The 20,497-nt window shown below is 41.1% G+C and overlaps 1 protein-coding gene across 6 annotated transcripts in view; it reads left to right on the plus strand.

The window, feature by feature from the left end:
* LOC124297008 (uncharacterized) overlaps positions 1 to 20,497 on the plus strand; it is a 115,269-nt gene that overhangs the window by 72,928 nt on the left and 21,844 nt on the right. For 5 of the 6 annotated variants that reach the window (XM_046747566.1, XM_046747557.1, XM_046747588.1 and 2 more), the window contains one exon: positions 2,917 to 3,081. In XM_046747566.1, coding sequence (XP_046603522.1) covers positions 2,917 to 3,081 — 165 coding nt within the window. Of the gene's footprint in view, positions 1 to 2,916; positions 3,082 to 19,940; positions 20,201 to 20,497 lie in introns of those variants that run through there. The other variant, XM_046747595.1, reaches the window with a different exon arrangement.

Consider the following 20,497-nt stretch of genomic DNA (forward strand, 5'->3'; position numbering starts at 1 on the left):
TGAACAAGCCGCGGGGAAGTAGCTTCAATAGATATTGAGATTTTGCCTCGCGTTACAGCTACACTGAATGAAATATTCAATCGGCGTTGTTATGTTTCAACCAGGAACTATATGGTGCAAATCCAAAATGAATACTTCATATTCCTAGTTGGAATTAATATGTGTTATTCAGTAGTAGTCGGTGTTAATGGAATTTGATTACAGTGAGCTGTAAACATTCATGAACTTGTTGTAATGGATGTGTGCGTGGCGATCATGTGCTATTAATATTGGTGCTGTTAACTAATCATTTGCTTGGCGTTGCAACGTGAAAGAATTGAATCATAGCTTTAATATAGGGATAGCATCAGTGCTGATTAGGAGTAATGCATGCTATACTTATTGATCAGCACTCGAGTGATCATCGGCTGCACGGTAGGATCGTTACCGAAAAGGATAACGTGCTCGTTCAGGGATTTGTAGGATAATCGTGAATATGACTTAAGAGTATCGAATATTACTTTTCAAAATATTCTTTTATCGGTCATGTTCACTGCACTCTCCATCATTTGCCATAAGTCCACTCACGGGTTTTCCCATGATATTGAACAAGGCGGTCCAATTATCCACTTATTCATTTCTGCGTTCAATGGTAATCTTATTTATCCAGTACTGACATTGAGCACTTTAGATTTTAATCCAGCCCTAAAAATGTCTTTTATCAAGAAAAAATTTCGCACGAACCTCTATATTCATACTTCCACAGGTGATTGAAAAACAAAGTCTGAAAAAAAAGACTGGGGGTCACTATTCTTTCCTTTGAAGTTGCGAAGAAGTTGTTTTTTCGATCTGCATCGACCAATAACTTTTGGGTGTTAGGATGATTTGAGAATTACCGTTCAGCGGAGACGATCTCATTATCTATAAAGTGTAGACTAGGGGGGCGTCAGAGGCGTAACGGTACTTGAGCGACGCTCCCTAGAACTTGTCGAAGAGCTAGCCGAGTCGCTGAGATTATTAAATTATTAATTAATCGCGTTCTCCGAGGCAGGAGTTGAAGCCGGTAACCTAGTTAACTTTCGAGGGACTTCGATTGGTCTTGAACGAGTAAACACTTCGCCGGTATACCTGCACTTATCTAACTACCTACCTACCTGCCAGCTAGTGAATACTTGCGATCGTACCACATCAGCTGTGACGGAGCCTCGTCGTTGTCAGAGTAATTAGCAGTTTCGCTTGTACCTTGAATACGAATTAACCTGAATATACCGAACGAGACGAACTGCACATTCGCCGGTAAGCCTTTCTCGGTTACTGCCTACCTGTTCTCTCGTATCCAGGTACTCTTCTGATTCCGTGCACGTTGATGTTCTCTCTAATTACGGGATTTACGGATCAGGGCCTTAAATTTCCGCATTTCCACGGCGTTAATGGGGTACATCAATCTTATGCGTTCAAAATTTCAACCGTTTCGCATCTTCTGGTTTCAGGAAATGAATCATGACTCATGAATATGTTATTCGCAGTGCTTCATGGAGTGTTTAATTCTGATTTTCTCTTTGCATTCGTCTTCAGACTCAAACGCAGGTCTTTTCTGAAAGCAGCTTTGCTAACAGTTGAACTGTACATTTCCCTTGGATAGTGTCTCGCTTTAAATTTCAACTCCGACAGGCTGACAATGAATACCTCGTAATCGTATTCCTGAAATCTTTCTGGATTATTTGCCGCTTTATGAAATTGAGAAATTGTACCATCAGGTACGTGATATCTATAACTTAAAATTAGTTGGATCACGTTGCGTTGCAGCGCAAATCCTGGCTGGTTCTCCACCCATGGGAAATGTGCTCGTCTTCAAACAGGCAGACACAATGACTTGTTCCCGTGGAGATGAGAAATGTTCGCGTGACTCCCATACGGTCGTGAACGTTGGAGAAGCATTTCCTCTTCCTCTTTACACTTCCGTTCAATATATCTTGCTATACATATTTGAAGCTGATGCGCCTAGGTTCGTGTATGTACGAGACTCGGTTCCAGTCATTCCTACCCGAGAGCATTCAGCATGTTGTAGCTGTAGTGATTTACCCTTCCAAGTTTCCTCACCACCTTTAATACATGGTCCACTTGAGTTTCAGTTTGGAATTATTGGGTTTTTAGTAAAAGTCAGTCAAGGTGATTTGTGAAGTGAACAAATTCTCTGGCGGTATCGGCGGTTGAGTCGCGAGCTTTTCTGGCTCGATATTTCATCCTGTTTGACAATCTAATATTGCGTGGATCAAGTATGCCTGAATATACAAGAGGGAAATTTATTTCGTCTTCTTCGCACCGCCGTCGTCTCACAATATCGTCTCGACGTTTTTCCTCCGCTTTTTCCTCTTTCCGAGCATCTATTTATCCGTTGTCAATCAACTAGCTGAACCTTCTTACCTACCTGGAATCAGATTGGCACTTCCCGCGCGGTGCGCCAAGGTTGTTGACTCGATCCTCCGTAGAACCGATCGATAGTCCATTCTCGCGGAGAATTCTTTCCAAGAGAAACAGTCTGATCCACTTTATCATGTAAATTCCGTCGGCATTGTCGTTTTCCGATCGTGAGCTCACTTCCGGAACCGTTCGACATTTCTCTTACGCTTCGTTATCCGTTTATCCGATATACTCCTCCAGCGTTCAAAAGGACATACGTTATCCGAATTCGTCTCGCCCTACATTCTCCCGCTGTTGCGTATCTTCACGATTGACGGGAACACGGAGGCACCCTTGGCACATTCCACAGCATCGACTCGAACTCTCCATAAATCAAATAACATCTCATCCATTCGAGACCACCCCGTAGTCCCAACACAACTTGTACCGTTGTACGTTTCAAATCCAACTAATTCTCATCGTGGAATCTAACCCCTGCTGGTGAACGTCGCTTAAATGTTTATTCCTGGTTTTCAGATGTGGATGTACTCGCTGGGCAGGGCGCTGTTGGATACGACACCCCGGGGTGCAGCTTTGACTGGGACGGGGTCGGTGTCGCCATCCTCTGCGCTGCAGTCAGTCTTGGCCGCCATGACGGAGCCTGACCCACGCCGAAGAGCTTCTCTCATGAACCTTCTAGACGTAAGTGCTATTCTCACTTCTCATTCTTCTTCGGTACAATCTGCAGTGTAACGCTGGGCTTGTCGTCGCCCAGCACCCTCGTCCGATGCGTTTCCCTTTCCGGCTGCATCCGTCGTACGCTCGTAAATGGACGCATCATTCAGCCCTGAGCGTTTGTAAATATTTCATGGACTGAAGTGATTCTCCTTTGTCAGAATAAAATGCTCGAATCGTACCGGAAACCTTGCGACACTTTGCGGCCGAGGGTGGTTTATCGTTATTGTGATGTCGAGTGTATTGCAATCATTTAACATATCTTGAAAGCTTCGCCAAATTGTAAAGGAAAACTTTTTTTTCAAAATTATAACTTTTTGTAGAATTTAAGCATACCGGAAAACTTTCTAAGAAATTTGATAGTATACTATTTTATAAGGTATTTTAAAATTACATAAAAATCTTTGAACACTTGTGAGATCTTTAGAAGCTATTTGAAAGATCCGCAATTTTCTGAAACCTTTTGACCTCTTTGAAATCGTATGCAACCATTAAAAATTAGTTCGAGTCCTTCACCTGGTTCTAGATTGCCATAACAAATCCTTTGAAATCACTTCCCATACTCACCGAATCCAAAATGTACGTAGGCGGATGATACAAAATTAGTTACAGTAGATTCCAATTCGCGAAACGAACTTGCGCTACGGAAAACATACAGGTGCAGTTGGTTAACATCGTAACTATCCCTGGATGAAACTGATTCATGGCGTGGAACGCACTGCGAAAGCATTTGGCAGTCCATGTACTCGCAAAACACGATGCGATGAAAATTCGCATCCCGGTACACATTTTGGCCTATGAATTGATGTGCACTTGGTCATGCAGTGCTCGAAATGCATCTCACAATCAGCTGGTTCATAATTCCAAATGCAACGATACCAGTCACCGTGAAGATATGGGCTCTGAAGGCTGCGATGTATCGGGTGAGTGCTGACAGGATTACGTGCATATGGTGGCGTCGTGCGTATTCGAACCAAACAGTAAATTGCAGTGTATGTAATACGCGTGCTCAAGGTGACGCGGTATCGTCGACCTGGCGTTGAATATTTACGCGTAACCTATTCCTGTCGCATTGCAAACGCGAATACGATTGTAGGTATGAGCTGCATCCAAATTATTTCAGACGTCAGATGGACTTATGGATATACCGATAGAGAAATCGATGCTTATTCCACGTATTGTGATACGGATTTAACACGGTAGGCTTTATTGGGTGACCTTACAGAGATGTTTTGGATCGATGACTACATGTTTTTGTTATTTTTAAACGGCTATTAGGTTTATCTATTTTTCGGGTATTCGATGGAAGAATGTTACGAGTAGAAGATGAATGAATAAGTTTTCTAATAGAACAGAAAATCGCCGAACATTTTGACGGTGGAAAAGAAAAACATTAGTCTCGGAAAAATTATGTAGAAAATTTTAAAGTCGTTTATTGAAATTTCCGAAACTTCAGTAACATGTAATGCGGAGTTTCAATCGCGGTGGTCAGATTTTTGCGTTTCCATAAACTGGAATATGAGGGGGGAAAAATGTGTCAAAACAGTTTCCCTAATTTTTAAAAGGTCGACGGCCAAAGCCTGGCTTTTTCCTTCGCCTCTTGCAGCCCTGTCGTTATATTGTTTTGGAAAAAAGGCGTTAGAAGTTCGCGGCACCTATACGAAGGTACGTATTGTCCGTCAAGTGAAACATTTTATGCGTCGTGCCCGAGCAGAGTTGCGTCTGCCTCTGAAGGCACTCGGTGTTACGCCCAGCCACTCAACCGAGAACCTTTTAAAACGCGTTCTCTGTTTTTCAAGTGAAAAGTATTCATGGCTCGTGATATACCCCTCGCAATTTCACCCGGATAATTACTCCGAAGTTGCTTGCTGTTTGCCGGTAAATAGGCATAGATAATAATCGTGACGAACTTGTTTTGACAAAGCGCTGAGAAGAATATCGTTCGATTTATTTAGTTTGAAAATTTTTTATCATCGTATGTTTTCATATCAGGCATGGTTGTAGGATGATTCAATATTGGATGAACAAATTAGTTTATTTGTGAAAGAAGTACACGAGTAACGAAAATTACTAGGGTTTCTTTCAACGAGCAGAGATGGTTAGTCAGTCTCTTTGATTTTCGAACGTAAAATGAAAATAAATTATTTATACAAAATTATTTTGCTGATTCACGATCTGCTTTATTTTTTATGGAAGTACGGAATTTCTTGTTTCGAAACGTGCTATGTAGGTATTAATGAATTTCATGTAATCTTCCTGCAAGTAATTCAAGGCGAGGAAGAATTTTCAACGAAAATGGTGTAAAGTTTATCTTTTCATTTTAAATTTTTCGGGATTCGAGGGAATCGCAGTCACGTATCTTCGGGATTATTTTCGTCACAGATTGTACCTAAGTATACGTATTATACGTATATAATATATGTATATATATATAGTAGGAGCAGCATATCCTAGAGTGGAAAAATGTCCAATATAAATTTCACTCTAAATTCCACATTATACGTAAAAGTATAATACGTTTAAAAATATTTCCTACATCTATTTTAATTGCTAGGAATATTCGTCGTTGCCCGACGAGAAGGACGAAAAAGAGATAACGAAGTACTCAGGTTCCGATAAATTTTATGCGCACAAGAAATATTCCTACGCATCGGATTCTCAAATATAATTCTGTTCTAATATTTACAAATTACGTTTCGTTTGATACAATGCCGGTTACTTAATTAGATAAAGCTGCTCAAGAAGAAAAGGGAAAAAGAAAAAGAAATCCTACAACACTTAACGTGTAAATTAGACTGGGCCAAAAAAGCGGAAGAATTTTTTTTTTTAATGGTACTGTAAAAACATTGTTCATGACGACAAATAAAAATTATCCTGAAAGTTTGAGCCCTTAATATTAATATTAAGGGGCGTATCGTTACAGCCATTGATTTTTTAACAGTTACCGCATTTTTTTTTTACCCAAAATCCGTCAATTATCAATCTGAAAAATTTTATCAATCCATATTTTTAAGGGAAATTAAATTTCCTACAAAAAAGCTGTCTTACTAAATTGACCTAGATCGAGCCGTTTCCTTGTAATCGTGCCTTAAACATTGATTTGTTTTTTCAAATTTTTGTTTGAATTCTTGATTTCTGTAATTACCAGAAAAATCAATATTTTCATAGATCAAACCATTATTTTTGTGGGAAATTTGATGCTCTACAAAAAAGGTCTCTTAACATTTTTCATGAAATTCACTCCTTTAAAAGTTATTCGACATTGAAATTACTTTTCAGATTGATAATTGACGGATTTTGGGTAAAAAAATGCGGTAACTGTCAAAAAATCAATAGCTGTACCGATTCACCCCTTAATATTAATAGTAAGGGCTCAAACTTTCAGGATAATTTTTATTTGTCGTCATGAACAATGTTTTTACAGTACCATTAAAAAAAAAAAAAATTCCTTGTTTTTTTTGGCCCAGTCTAGTGTAAATTATCGATGGTATCATTCCTCGAGGAAATTGGTTAGCCAATGTATACGGATCAAGAGGACGCTGAAGCTGCATCTCGGCGCCTTGGAGGAACACGGAGGTGATTTTGCAAGTTATATCGCGATGAGGAATTACATCAGGCTTGCACGCTCATACCGAGATATGATTTACGATTGAAACTTGGCTCGGACAGGTATACAGGAGAAGGGGGCAAACAATAATTTTGCGAATTAATTTACGTTGTGTATAGGTATATACCGTGCAGCTTGGGATAAGGTTCACCACCGCAGGAACTCCATCGAGCTCAGGAGCTCAGGTTACCACTCTGCGGTTGGCAAGTCGGAAATCTGGCCAGCCAGCTTCGGTCCTCGTTGCGCGGTTGACCCGTACAGTTTTGGCCAGAAAGAGGCTGGGAGGCCAAGTCTGGCACCTCGAGTCCCGCGGTGTAGGGGGTGCATAATAAACCAATTTGCTTATAATTAAATACAGGCGGGGTGCGCGTATCCTCGGAGTTGTTTGTACGCGGCAGTGAAAATCGTGAATATGTATGTAATAATAAACGCTGCGCGTATACAATGTGAGCTCACATCAGTTCCGATGCACAATCATACCCGGAATGCACTGAATCGAGGTTTTTAAAAGTACACACGGAGAACTTGATATACGCTTGGTCTCGTCGAATCGAATTACAGGAATAACAAATTCCATGGGATTTATAAAGAAATAGGTTTTTGAGGCAGGGCTGAAGCTCCGAATTTGAAAAGTTTCGAAAAGACTAATTCCGAATTACTTGGTAGCGAAACTTGAAGTAAAGAAATTACAGTTTTACGAAACTACAGAGTTTTGAATGGGCGAAAATTTCGATATGCGGAATTCCGGAAATTCAAGTCACGATAGAGCAAAGTTCCGAAAGTAAAGTTCCGGTAGAGCAAAATTTCGAAAATTAAGTTTCGATCGAATAAAATTCCGAAAGGTAAAATATACTCGCACAGAGGAGTTTACTCAACGAGTGGGTGTAAAAAATCAGAAATACCGAAGATCCGAATAATCAGGATTCCGAACTTGAAAATATCGATAATCCCAAACAAACAAAGATGAAAGTGGTAAAAATTCTCCAAGCCAGAAATCCACAGAACTGAAAATCTTCGATCATTCAAAATTTCGATGTTTTAGATTTTAAAATTTTCTCATTTTCGCACTTTCGAAACTTTGACTTCTCGGAGTTATGCTCTTTTGGGGCCTTGCACCTTCGGAACTTTGATCTTCGGGTTTCGGACCATTCGAAACTTCGATGTTTGGTCAAAGTTTGATTTCGTTGCATTAAGTTTTTCCACCGAAAAATTCGGAATTTAGCATTTTCGGAACTTTTAAAATTCGAAATTTCAGTGCCCCTTACTGGGGTCTGTAAGTGGTGCGACTTCGTCCCACGACCCTGGGTCGAGAATTGGAATATTGATCTCGAAATTGGACTTGATTCTAGGTCAAACACATGAAGCATAAATTACTTGAAACTGGTTAAAGTTCGTTCGCGATTTTATCTAAAACGGAAAGCAAACAATTCCTCAGAATAATCTAAAAATAACTCGAATCTGCTCGGGGCGAAAGTGAATTGAAAATATCGATTCAACGGGTTTGCGAGATATTATTTTTGGATGATAAAGGGAGGCGAAAATTCTCGGTAAGAGCTTTGAATAGGATGGCATCTCCGCGGGTGCGGTGGTGACCTCAGCGTGGCATCTGCAAAAGCTCGGGGTGGCGGGGGAGGGGGAGGGATACCAGAAACGTCTAACACTGCTGGTGACCCCTGACCTTTCCGTATGCTCAAGGCTTTCCATTCAATGAAAATTTTCTACTTGGTATTCAAACTTTCCGTTTTTCGTTTGAAAAGCTCCCTGAGCCATACACCTTTCCGCAATACACAGATACACGTACATGTATGTATATATATACCCTGTACCTAAACAAACATGTGATGTATTATGTACACATCCAGCGTGGAAGCGCGCTTCTCGGAGCTTGTCCTCCTCTGCTCAAAGTTGGAGCCCATGATCCACCCACGTGTAACAACGAGCAGTTGTTTGTGGGTTTGTAAAATTTCATTCAAACCGCGGCAAACAGTTGCGGAGAGAAAATTGCATTTCTGCTGTACACGTGGATCGCGTAAGGATGTCTCGAGCTTTTGCAAAAGTTATTCTTATCATTACTCTGGAAGTCGTAACTGACCGATAAGCCTGGAATAACTTGTATATTTACTGGTCGTTTGGCGCAGGGCTTCTTCGCGGTTTTATCGATGCGTATAGCGGATTATTTAAACGAGGAAAGTGAACGCCGCGTAACTTCTTCCGCTTTTTACGACAGAGATGACATCCTTTGCGGAAATTAAGAGGCACCGTTCAGCTCGCCTCACAGCTCGTTAATGGCGGTGAGAAACTTTTGTGTCACGAAATTTACGAGGAAAGGAAACATTGTGTGATTCAGTTGGTTTTGAAGGTCAGAAAATTTTGAAACGAAAAGCTTTTCGCTCGAATATAGCTTACGTCGACTGACTTCTTCAGTTCTTTCTATCAAATTTCCCTCAAATGTTACTACCTTTTGTTCCTCTTTCTGGCAAAGCAATGACGTGAATGGTGCCTCGAGGACGGGTTTTGTTTGTATAAATGTGTAGGTATGAGGAATTACGGATCGATCGAGAAAACTTGAGACGTATTTTCGGAATTGCGGCGAATCGAGCCAGTGGATTAAGAATCCCGGCGTATTTCTGTTCCTACTGGCCGTTCGTTCCTGCGATCCGTCGATCCGATTCTTCGCAGGATTGTTATTTTTACGTTTGACAATTCTCTCGATTAAATTTCCAGGAATCAATTTCTTATCTGAAATATTTACTTGGAATTTTCGTCGCCTGGAACATATACCGTACAATTGGGGTGATTATAAGAGTCTACATTTTACAGCACCCACTTTTCACTCGATCATATCGATGTGTCATAAAATTAACGACTCGTTTCATCCAAATATTCCGTTCTAAGGTGGGTGCATGTGCCTTCTTAAATGTCAAAGGGTGTCTGACCTCGATAGGTCGTGACGTCACGGACTTGAATTCTGGTTTAACATACCAAAATGTGGCCATTTTCGCGAAGGAAGATGGCAAAGGTCAATCGAACAATAAGGTTCACGTTTAGAGCAATTGAACATGATTTTTCGTACCAAATCGATCTGGATATCTGTTGCTGCACAATTACGGCGACCCGGGAAATCAACGGGGGATAGAATTTAATATTCACGCGGTAAAATTCGTCGGAATAACCTTGCGACGTGACATCATGGCCTGTCGCGTATCATCAGCTCGGAGTCAACATCAGGTATGCATGCAATGTCCGCGTACTAAAGCTATGCGCGCAGTACAGATATCGCGGAAACCGAAACGTGTTTGAGGGCGCCCTACGCACCCTTTGTTCTTTATGATCCAGGTCAAGTGAACCCTGGAATCGCGGTTTCGAAACGCTTTCTGCAAGTCACGTGGGCCAGCTTTGCTTGCGCGCTTGGATACGGGGACAGATAACGCTGCGCGGGACCCTGGAAAGTCATTGTACTTTGCGTGAATTGAGTGCCAAATCAGTCGCTGACTCATCTTTAAATATTCGATCGAAACAATGCGTAATTACTCGGCCGCACTTTCGTTTCATCGCAACACGCGCGCAACGCCGCGAGGCGAAGTAATTTTCAGTCTGGCAACCTTGGTTGGATTCTTCTTTTTTTTCTTCTTCTTCGTCTTTTCATTGTTATTGTTATTATATAACATCTTCTCCTGCTTTGGAAAACGATGATAATAATTCGCTAATCGATCCCGAACGTTGATGGGCCATTATAAACCGAACCGCGATAAGATTTTCGATATACGTTGTATTCTTCACACCGAGAACTTTCAGGCTAAGTGAAAACGGCACTTGTAACCTTTCTCTTGGATTGAGTAGATAATGCGAAAATTTGAGATGTGATTTTTTTTTTAGAATATTTCTTATACTTTGAAAGTATTCGAGACTGCGGTGATGAAAACTGCACGTGATTCATACTTATATTTTTCTGGTACATTATTTATCACAAATTCAATGAAACAGTTTTATAATTCTATAGTGAATTCAATATTTTTATTTGTTGACCAAAATTAATATCATTTCTCTGATAGCATTTCGAATAAAACTGAGCAACAAAAAACTCGACGCTCTTGCTCGTAAGTTTGGTATTATTTTCTTCCGCTCGCACACAGGAACGACGATTATTTCACATCGGTGTATTGCCTAATTTTTCTATGATCGGAGAGATTTGTCCTGAAATCGATACGGTGAAGCTGAAATCGGTTAGCTACGTATTAAACTATAAATTGTCTCGAGTACTACACACGTGCAGACGCCCGACCTGATGTGTAAAATGACGAACAGACAAAATCCGTATTGATCGATTTGAAGATAATAAAGAGGAAATGATCGGCAAACAGGACTTGGGCATCGTTTTTCAATGTATGACTATGCGTCGGTTATTTTTTTCCAGCCTAACCCAACTCAACCCAACGCTTATAATTGAACATCGTATTTCACTCGGCGATGGGAAAATCGAGTTTAATCGATGTCGGGACGACCCCGTGTAGTATATTCATGCGGTGTAACATTGGGCTAAACTTTGTCTCCCTCCTCGCCTCGTATAGCCTTGCGATGACGATAAGAGAATCACGAGCACAGTTCAGGTGTAATTTTGTTTCCCAATTTAATCGCAATGTTCCTCCCCCGTCAGTTCGCACATATTCTGATACCCGTGAAATCAGATTACCGAAAGGATTTTTAGGCTTTGGCCAGAATCGGAGGAACGGTTGGTGTCAGGACGATTTAAAGCCATTGAGTCGATCGAAATATTCGATGCAATGATTAATCGATCGTTGAAAGAGTGATTGAAATTAACTCGATTAAAAATGTGTTAAACTGGACGTTCGAATATTCGAAACGAAGTTTTCGACCTATTTTCACTTTCATCTCTCCATACTTTTCGATAAACAGGAATTACCGCTATTGGCGTTCTAGAAACAATGCGATCTTATAATACGAAGCAATCATTAAGTTAACATTTGTTTAAACTTTTGGACTAGGCTCGGCCGGCCATATTCAGCATATTTAGATTGCTCACTCGCAAATTCGGTGGCACGACGATTTCCAAGAGGAATCGATTTCGTTTGGTTTCGACTGCGATACCGATGATTTCCGAATCAATGAGATTACCTACGAGTTCCTGCGATTTCTGCTGATTCCAACGATTACGAGTGATTTCTAAATTTTAGAAATCATCGAATTCTAGACTGTCAAGCAATGAACATTGAGTAATTATTATAGATTAACAATAATTAATTTCCGATTAGGGATACGTCGGGACTCAACCAATAACATGAATTATTAAAGAAATTGGAATAATTATTTTATCCTCTCATAAACATTTTCGTGAACACAAACTTTTTTCACTTACAATAAGAGATGACATCGAGAATTTATCTATATACATAGACGTTGGATAAAGGCTTGCTTGCTTGGAAAGGGGATGAATGATTCCCAGCGATTCCCGAAATCACGTGGTTTTTTTGTGATTCCCCATGATCTCCCATACATTTTGAGAAATCATGAGAACATCAGGATTCATGCTATTCGAGCGATTTCCAGCGACTTTTAGCGATTTCCTGTCTGACTTTTGATGAGATGGTTCAATGATTTCTTAAGTGCGCAGCCCTTCGATATTCAGGCAAAAATTTAGTGACAACCTTACGGACTAGATGTTATAGGAACGCCATTATGCGAGGAAGTGCCTGGAAATATCGTTAGATCGAGTATAAAATGGGTGCAGAAGTGAATCGATTATTTTCAGCCAGCTTTCGGAATGCTCAATTTCGGTGAGGACGAGTCCCCGTTCGCTTCGTTGTAATAATTTATCGACGCGATGCGCCGGCTATCCATCGTCTCAGGGTTGCCAAGCCAGCTGAAGGCGAGGGCGAGAGTAGAATGACAGGAGGAAAGGAATGGGGGCGAATCCAGGAGCATCCAGAGTTCCAAGTCCTGAGACGAGGCGAAGAGTAGCCGAAGGTAGGTCAGGAGGGGTTAGGTTAGGATGGTCTACCAGCTCCTCTCGAGATGGGTTCGTGGTTAGAGCGAGAAATGATACCCTTACACACCCACAGGTTGTCGATAATAGGGAGATATCGACAGGATATCGGGATTCGGGAAGGGGGGAATCCGCCAGAGAAATTACGACTAATGGATCGACTGCTGTTTCGATCTACGGATCGACGGTGTTACACACACGTGTTAGATCGAACTGATTTCGGATCGTATTACACAAGGTGTGTGGGGGGCATGAGATACTCTGGAACTGAGCGGCCAGTCAGGATTTCATTAATTTTGCGTGCAATATATGCAATTTATTCAACTTATTCGACTTGTTCCGTAGCTTGTCCACAATCCGGGGACGTTCAGTCTCGCGTAACCGATGTGTTGAATATTTTGGATGTATTATACATTCGGATCTCGATATTGTGGTGAAAATTCCCCCTAAATTGGTTCTCTTCTCAGTTTTTCACTCGTTTTTTCATGCTTGGATATTGTCAGTTTGCGAAATTGGTTACTTCGAAGAATAATCACGACGCGGCTGAGAGCCTGTGAATTCCACGCTTGCCAAACTTAAGTCATGCTGATCACCTTAATGACCCATCTTCATACTAGAATCTAGAGTTATAAATTTCTTCACGATGGTAATCTAACGACTGTTCGATTAAAATCTTTTCCATCGAGAACGATCGAAGTATAAACGACAAGCTCGATATATGATTCTTTTGCGAAATATACGGCTTTGAACTGAAATGACGTGTCAAAAATGCAATTATATCAGCACAGACGACTGTGCTTGTGATTACTTAACACCATCAATTAGTGGAGTGGTAATGAAACAAAGTAACTCTGGACGTTGATTAGTCAATTTAATCAGGCATTTACAACGTTGATTTAATTTTCCGGTAGTACAATTCACTCAATCGGTGTTTGTCATTATTGAATTATGCAGCACCCTGTCTACACATTCATCCACCAAATTGCGCCGGGCGCTAGGAGATCTTTTTTCTCACACCGTAACAATCCATATAGGATCCTTTCAACGTCAACCCGTCCGACTGTTATCTCTTGGCCTGATTTTCGTCAGACGCGATTCCAGGCACGTCAACGACACGTTATGCGATCAATCAATTATCAGTTTCCGCAAACTATGCTTCGGCTGGGTGGAGAAGGCTATAGAATTGACCTCGAGGTCGGGGAAGACCGGAAGCAAGTTGGCGACCTCGATCTTTGAAATTTGATTTTTTGTGTTCATTAGCAATCAACCGTGCAGAAAAAGTCGAGATTATGTTACACACTTTTCAACGCTTCGAAGTGTTAGATACCTTCAAAAAGTTCACGTGTATCGAAATCGGGAAAATATTACGTATCCCGATGTGAAGTATGAATGAAAAATAAAAGTGTGGCTTTTCAGCAGCCGCAGTGAAATATCGGGCATATTTGCACGAATTAACAAGTGGCTTATTCGTCGATGCAGTCAGCAACAAATTTTTCACTATTTGATAAGACATGTACACCATAAATGATCGGTAACATTGGAAACTATGAAATGTTACTTGACGACTTTCTGAGAGGTTCTGTGAAATTTAATCAAGGGGTTGATACTGGGGGTAAAAATCACGAGATCCTGGAGTCCGTATACTTGAGTTATCTTGACGTAATGCAATCAGTGATCGTGTCAAGCATAGCGATAACTGAAATCGCCAGTTTATGTGAACTCTCTTTTGGATCCAAATGAAGCCTGTATTGACGTAACGCGCTATTTAGAAAATCGATGAAAGAACAACCGATCCGAATCCCTGTGACGGTTTGACAACCCGTACTCGTCACGCACACCTGTCAACGCAGCCATATTCCATCCCAAGGCCCCCCTCCAAGGTGGGAAGACCGATGAAAATGACAATACTCGTCCTCATGAATGAAACGTACGTGGAATGGAATCGTGCCACCCACTCACGACGCCGCTTCCATGTGACAACGAGCACCTGAGACATGGAAGGAGAGAAAGATAGAGGGAGAGAGAGACGGACAGTGAGGGATGCTGAGAGTGGCGTTGACTGAGTGCCGGCTACCGCAGTAAACTCATTACTCTTCGTTTGATACCTTGCGCAGCTCTTTGTCATTAATTATACCAACCGACCAACAGACGAGGTCTGGACTGCATGCTGACGTCTCTGTCGAACCTACGAGGATCCTTTCGACGCGTACATGGATCTCAAGCTTGGGATCGATAACGAATAGCCTGTGGTCCAAGCTTTTGCAAAACTTTGGCACTGATGCACTTGCTCATTGGCGAATGAATTCAATCGACGGGATGAGTGGAGAGCAAAAAAAAAAAAAAAAAAAAAATTAAACACATTTTTCTGTTCTTAATAAGGTATATTCGTCTATTCTTTTGCAGAATTATTACATTGTCAGTTTTGCTACGAATTGCTGCAACCGCTGCATGCTTAACTTGCGACATCCTTCGCTCATTGGGATAGGGAAATTTATTCACGAGCCTGACGGAGGGAAAATCAACCAAGCTGTTAGTTTGCTCAGAGTTAATATAATTAATTTGAAGCTTGGGAATTACTTAACGACACGGCTTGCTGGTGCCATTTACAGCCAACTGCCACCGGCTTCTGGGACTCTCGCTAATGAAATACAATCGATACAATAACGTAACTTTGTGCCAGAACGATTCTGAGGGGACGCTATTCGGAGGACGCTCAGTCTTGATTACACGCGTCAGTTTACTTGTCATTTAATTCAGATTCAGTGAGCATAGATTATCCTCTGAGATACCTACACCGTTTATACAAATTATATTGTTCATTTCCATGGACTGCGGGTGTTCCATTAATTCACGAAGGATCAGACATTGACGCAATCTGAGAAATTTGTTGGGAACTTTGAACTCCACCAGATAAATTTGGGAAAACGGAATTACTGTAGAGAATGGATAAGATTGGTTATCAAAGAAAGAGCTGCTCATACGTGCATGGCAATTGCATAGTTAAGAAAAATAGACCGATTATTGGAAATTGTTACATGGTTCGAGTAACTTGTCACTATTTCGAGTAAGGAAACCTTCGAACATTTTTTTGCATTTTTCAAGAAGTAAAAACTTGATACATAGCAATTAAGAATGTTGAAAGTCGAAAGACGGAGAGGTAAAAGATAGAATGCCAAACTGTGGAATCGTCAGATTACTCTCGATAATATAGAATCGTATGTAAGCTCTCGATTCTGATTTTCCATGTCTTCAATTTTCTGTACTTGAACTTTCCACATTTTTTAATTATAAGAATAAGATTTTCGCGTCTATGATAACTGGATATTCCGGTCCTTCTATCAATCAGCAATTCTAATTTTGTACCCTTATCCTTGTAAGATGCTTAGAATAATGACGAGGGATAAAAGGCCCCAACAAATTACAACGATTCGATTTTACGCTCGATTCGCGTGACCGCCAAAGTGTAAAAAAAAGAGCTTCGCTAAAATTGCGCCCCAGTGGGCGTTGCATTAAAATGGGCAGAGGGTTTCCCCAGAAGGACGGAAGGTTCCGTTTCCACATTGAAGCGTGCTTCTGTTCGGGTTGTGTTCGACCGATGAATGCCCACTGTTAGTGCTCAGCAATTAAACCTGCCAGGAAAATCTGGAGCGTAGCTGGTACCCGTAAATGAAGACGGGAAAAGCCTGGATGAATGGTCGCGGGTTGGATATTGTTTTGTCCCGTTGATGCACGATCCCTGCCAGCTCGGGCCGTCGCGATATGTTTCTGCTCTTCAAGCTTCGCTGCAGCTTTACGGAACTTTCTATCAAAGCGAACGAGGTAGGTACGAGGTCTACAGGGTTAGAGCCAGATTGTGGTCAAAGCTGTCAGTGACAGAAGTCCTTCCGTATTTTCTTTACCGGTAAAATATCTTCCCAGTCTCGACTTATTCTCGGTAATAAACGTAGCGTCTCGCTTTGCTCCGTTTTCATCAATGGATAGGCAGACATCCAGTCGAGATTTAATCACTTTTCAAAAGTAGTAGGTAGCTACCATTTGCGTATGAACAGATGGATGTTAGCAGAATTTTGCTTGTCATACATGTGAGTGGAGAGTTCGCGTGTTCATTAGAGTTCATGTTTCGGTTCGAGTGATGAAATATCGGTATCACTTGTCATTGGTGGGTCAAATGCTCTCCCAAACCTTCTCGTTCCTCTAGTAAGTCATGAAATTTTTATATTTTTACCCTGAAATTCCTCTCGCACCTTATTAGCTGATACTATTTCACCTTCAGATATTTAGAATCCAAAAGTGACCGACTGTTTAATTTCCATACCATTATTGCCAAGTTTTTACAAAGACGGCTTTTCACATTCCATAAACTTTGTTTCCATTGACATTTATTTTCCACCTCCAAGGGTTAGATCTTCGATCGGCGTTAGCTGAACAGAGTTGCCAAAGTTTCCACTGAAATTCAGTGAACTTATATATAGTACAGGTCACTTTGCTTCGAGTTCTCCACTCCAAGTGCTCGCCAATGTAGACGTAAGAGTAATCCTTCAAGGTGTTCAGGGGGTTTCAATCCTTTCCGTGAGCAACCAAACCGACAAACGTTCCCGGCACTGATTGTGAGTCAATGCTGTCGAAGAAGGAGAAACGAAATTACGGACAATGCCAAGACGTATGAATCACATCAAGTCATCCGAGGCTCGTGGCAAGTTAAACTTTGAATTTACGTATATTTTATTTTAAAAACGCGGAGAGAAAATCATCACCAATTGCGATACGTTACACCTGATTGTAATGCTTTTTACACAAATTTGTAACTTCCTACGCTCTGATCAACGTTGCTTCGCTGTTTCATACCTTGTGCAAAAGTTTACACATATGCGTGCTATAGCTGGCGTGTAATTAAAACGGATTGTGGAGGTCTCTTTTTGCGTCGCGAATCAACAACTACGGAACTGTGTTAGCGTGGAATATTCTGACTTTTTTTTTTATCAACACGGTCTCATCCTGCGTTGATTTATTTACATCATATCCGTTTGTCGTTTCAGGCTTACGTCGTCTATTTTTAGTTTTGTAAGAATTTTAATTCAATTTTTTCCACCTTTTCCGCGAAGTCGCGTAATGGCGCTAATTAAAAATTTTTCACCGTCGATGGGCGTCGGCGTAAGGGAGAAAGAGCGAGTCTCTCTTTTGCTGCAATATAGAGGAGATTCTACGTGAGGTTGGTAAATAAATGCAGCATAAGCGTAATATACGTATAGTATGAGAAATGTGTTATTTTTAGAAGGTATATTCTAAATCCAGTTGCGCTTGCCGGCCTGCTTTTGGCAGAATCGGTTGTGTCTGGAAATATTATGCCTACGGGTAATGAGGGGTAATTTACATCCCCCTTTGCCAAATTACTTTTTCTATTCGCTAGGTACGAAGCGAGGTACGTAGACGGTGCGTAACTTCTCTCCCTTTCGTCGGCTGATAATAAACGAGACTGTCTGTCAGCCTCCGGACTGCCCTCTGGACCAATGACGCATTATTCTTAGCTCCTCGGAGATTAATTGTGACCGCAACTGGGTCTTCAAATCGGCCGGTTTAGTTACAGCCGCCTGTGAATCCGAATCATTCATTTTACCAAAAAATAATCCACGCGAAAAATTGGCTTGAACATATTTTTTATATTTTACATTATTTCATGGGGATTAGTTTGACTTTATGCTGACAAATGGGGCAATAACAAAATGAGTCAGGCTGCAATTATTTTTGGAGAGAACACAATTTTTTACATTATCAAGAGAAAAAGAAGATCAATCACCTGATTGCAAGCTCCGCGAAAATTGTATTAAAATTTATTTTCACTTGTTGATTAGCAGTACAAATTCACCCATTTTCAAGTAAATGGTTCGGTTAACTAAACGGTTTAAAATTAAATTGAAGAGTCGGTTGGCTTGTGCGTTTCAACAAATTCGTTTCTTCAAAGAAAGTGTATCACTCGTTTGTAGGATTTAATTTTAAGTACAACTACTTTCATCGTGGTCTTCTAATTTTGTCAGAAATTGCAGTATATGTACTTACTATGTAACGAATGATATCGCAGAGGAATATCTGGCTGTATCATTCAATTTTTATCCGTTAGGTCCGATATTTGAATAATTGTAAATAAAGTACACAATAAGTTTTAAAATATCAAAAAATTAATTGAGGCTTGAAACTGCGATTCGTATTTGTGATTTTGTTTATCGTGTTTCTGAGAAAAAGTATGACAAATTTCAAGTTGATCCAATAATACGACTGGTTCATGTTGAAAAGAATTTCCGGCTTACGCAGAGAGAGAGAGAGAGAGAGAGAGAGAGAGAGAGAGAGAGAGAGAGAGAGAGAGAGAGAGAGAGAGAGAGAGAGAGAGAGAGAGAGAGAGAGAGATTGCTTCAAATTTATAAGGCTGACAGGTATTTATAAATTATGCTTGGGGGTCGAATTTTTCTAATACAGACCGTTCCGATCTTGGAAATCCAAAGGACTCGGAAAGTCTACTGTCCAATAAGAAACTAACCTTATCCCTGATCAAGACGATATTGCGTATCATTTTTTCTCTTTATATTTCTGATCAAATACTTGAAACGTAGTCTCATATGCTACTCACAGTCAAACCTCATCCATAAAGTTTTGAATAACCTCAACAAACTTATCCAACCAGCGATCTTATACCATTACATTTACCCCACTTTGCACGTGCAAGATTGCTCGTAAATACAAATATGTTCCAATTCAGACTGATGCGCAGAGTCGCAATTTGTCTCGAACAAACGTAAACGTTTACCATTTTATTGCTATACCAAAGAAAGTACAGCTGTTAATTTATTAATGCAGCTCATCGTTTTTCCGCGTAATATAAAATACTAATTATCATAAGAATTTCTACCGATCCCACCGAACAACGATTGGAAAAAAATTCTGAACGTGGCGAGTGCGGGGCAAAGAGGAGAAAGGAAAAGCTCACCGATACCTGTTCACATACCGCGAGACGTCTCACAATCAAACGACGTTAACAATGTCGCCTGATCACGCATGCCATGCACCCAAACCGTCACACACGTTGCGACGGGCGACGTCGAGTGGAGGAGGGTGACGTCTCGCATACGGAATGGCAGTTTATTAAATCAGCTGCTGTTAATGGTTTCGCGTGGCGGGGGCGTCGGGCTGGTTCGAGGAGTCGGAGAACAGCAGGGTCGAGTCCTCGGTTGTCGGTTTCGGCCGGCGTGGATCTGAGCTGCGCAAGCAAACAAAGGGAGTAATTATTCTACTTCGTACTCTTGCCCGGTCATTTGGGTCAGATGTTCGCCTACCGGCGAATTCTTCTCGAGTGTGAAAGTGATGGCTTTGTCGAGGCTCGTCTGGGGTAGAGAGAAAGAAATTGGACCGTTCTCCTTCATCAAGGAAAACTCGGCCCACCGTAGAGCTTGACAGAAATTCGACTCCAGAAACCTGTCGCTCCTTTGGAGGTAAAGCTTCTCTTTTAATAATGCGGGGAAAATGTGTGTTCGGGAATTGACAATAGCGATTTTCCGAACCGAACGACTTTCGCTCGTCGAAATACCGATCGGTACTCCGAATTCAAATCTTCTGCTTTACGCTGGCTTCACACTGCGGAAGGTTCGACTAAGGTGTCGCGTAATATGCAGACATGGAAATTCCGCGCTTATACCACTGCCCGGGAATATCACAAAGCAATTCTTCGGTGTAATAACTTTTAGTGTACCGAGTGAAGGCGTCCAAACTTTTTCCGATGACCAACATTT

The sequence above is a fragment of the Neodiprion virginianus genome, chromosome 1 (genome assembly GCF_021901495.1).
Source record: "Neodiprion virginianus isolate iyNeoVirg1 chromosome 1, iyNeoVirg1.1, whole genome shotgun sequence".
Lineage (NCBI taxonomy): Eukaryota > Metazoa > Arthropoda > Insecta > Hymenoptera > Diprionidae > Neodiprion > Neodiprion virginianus.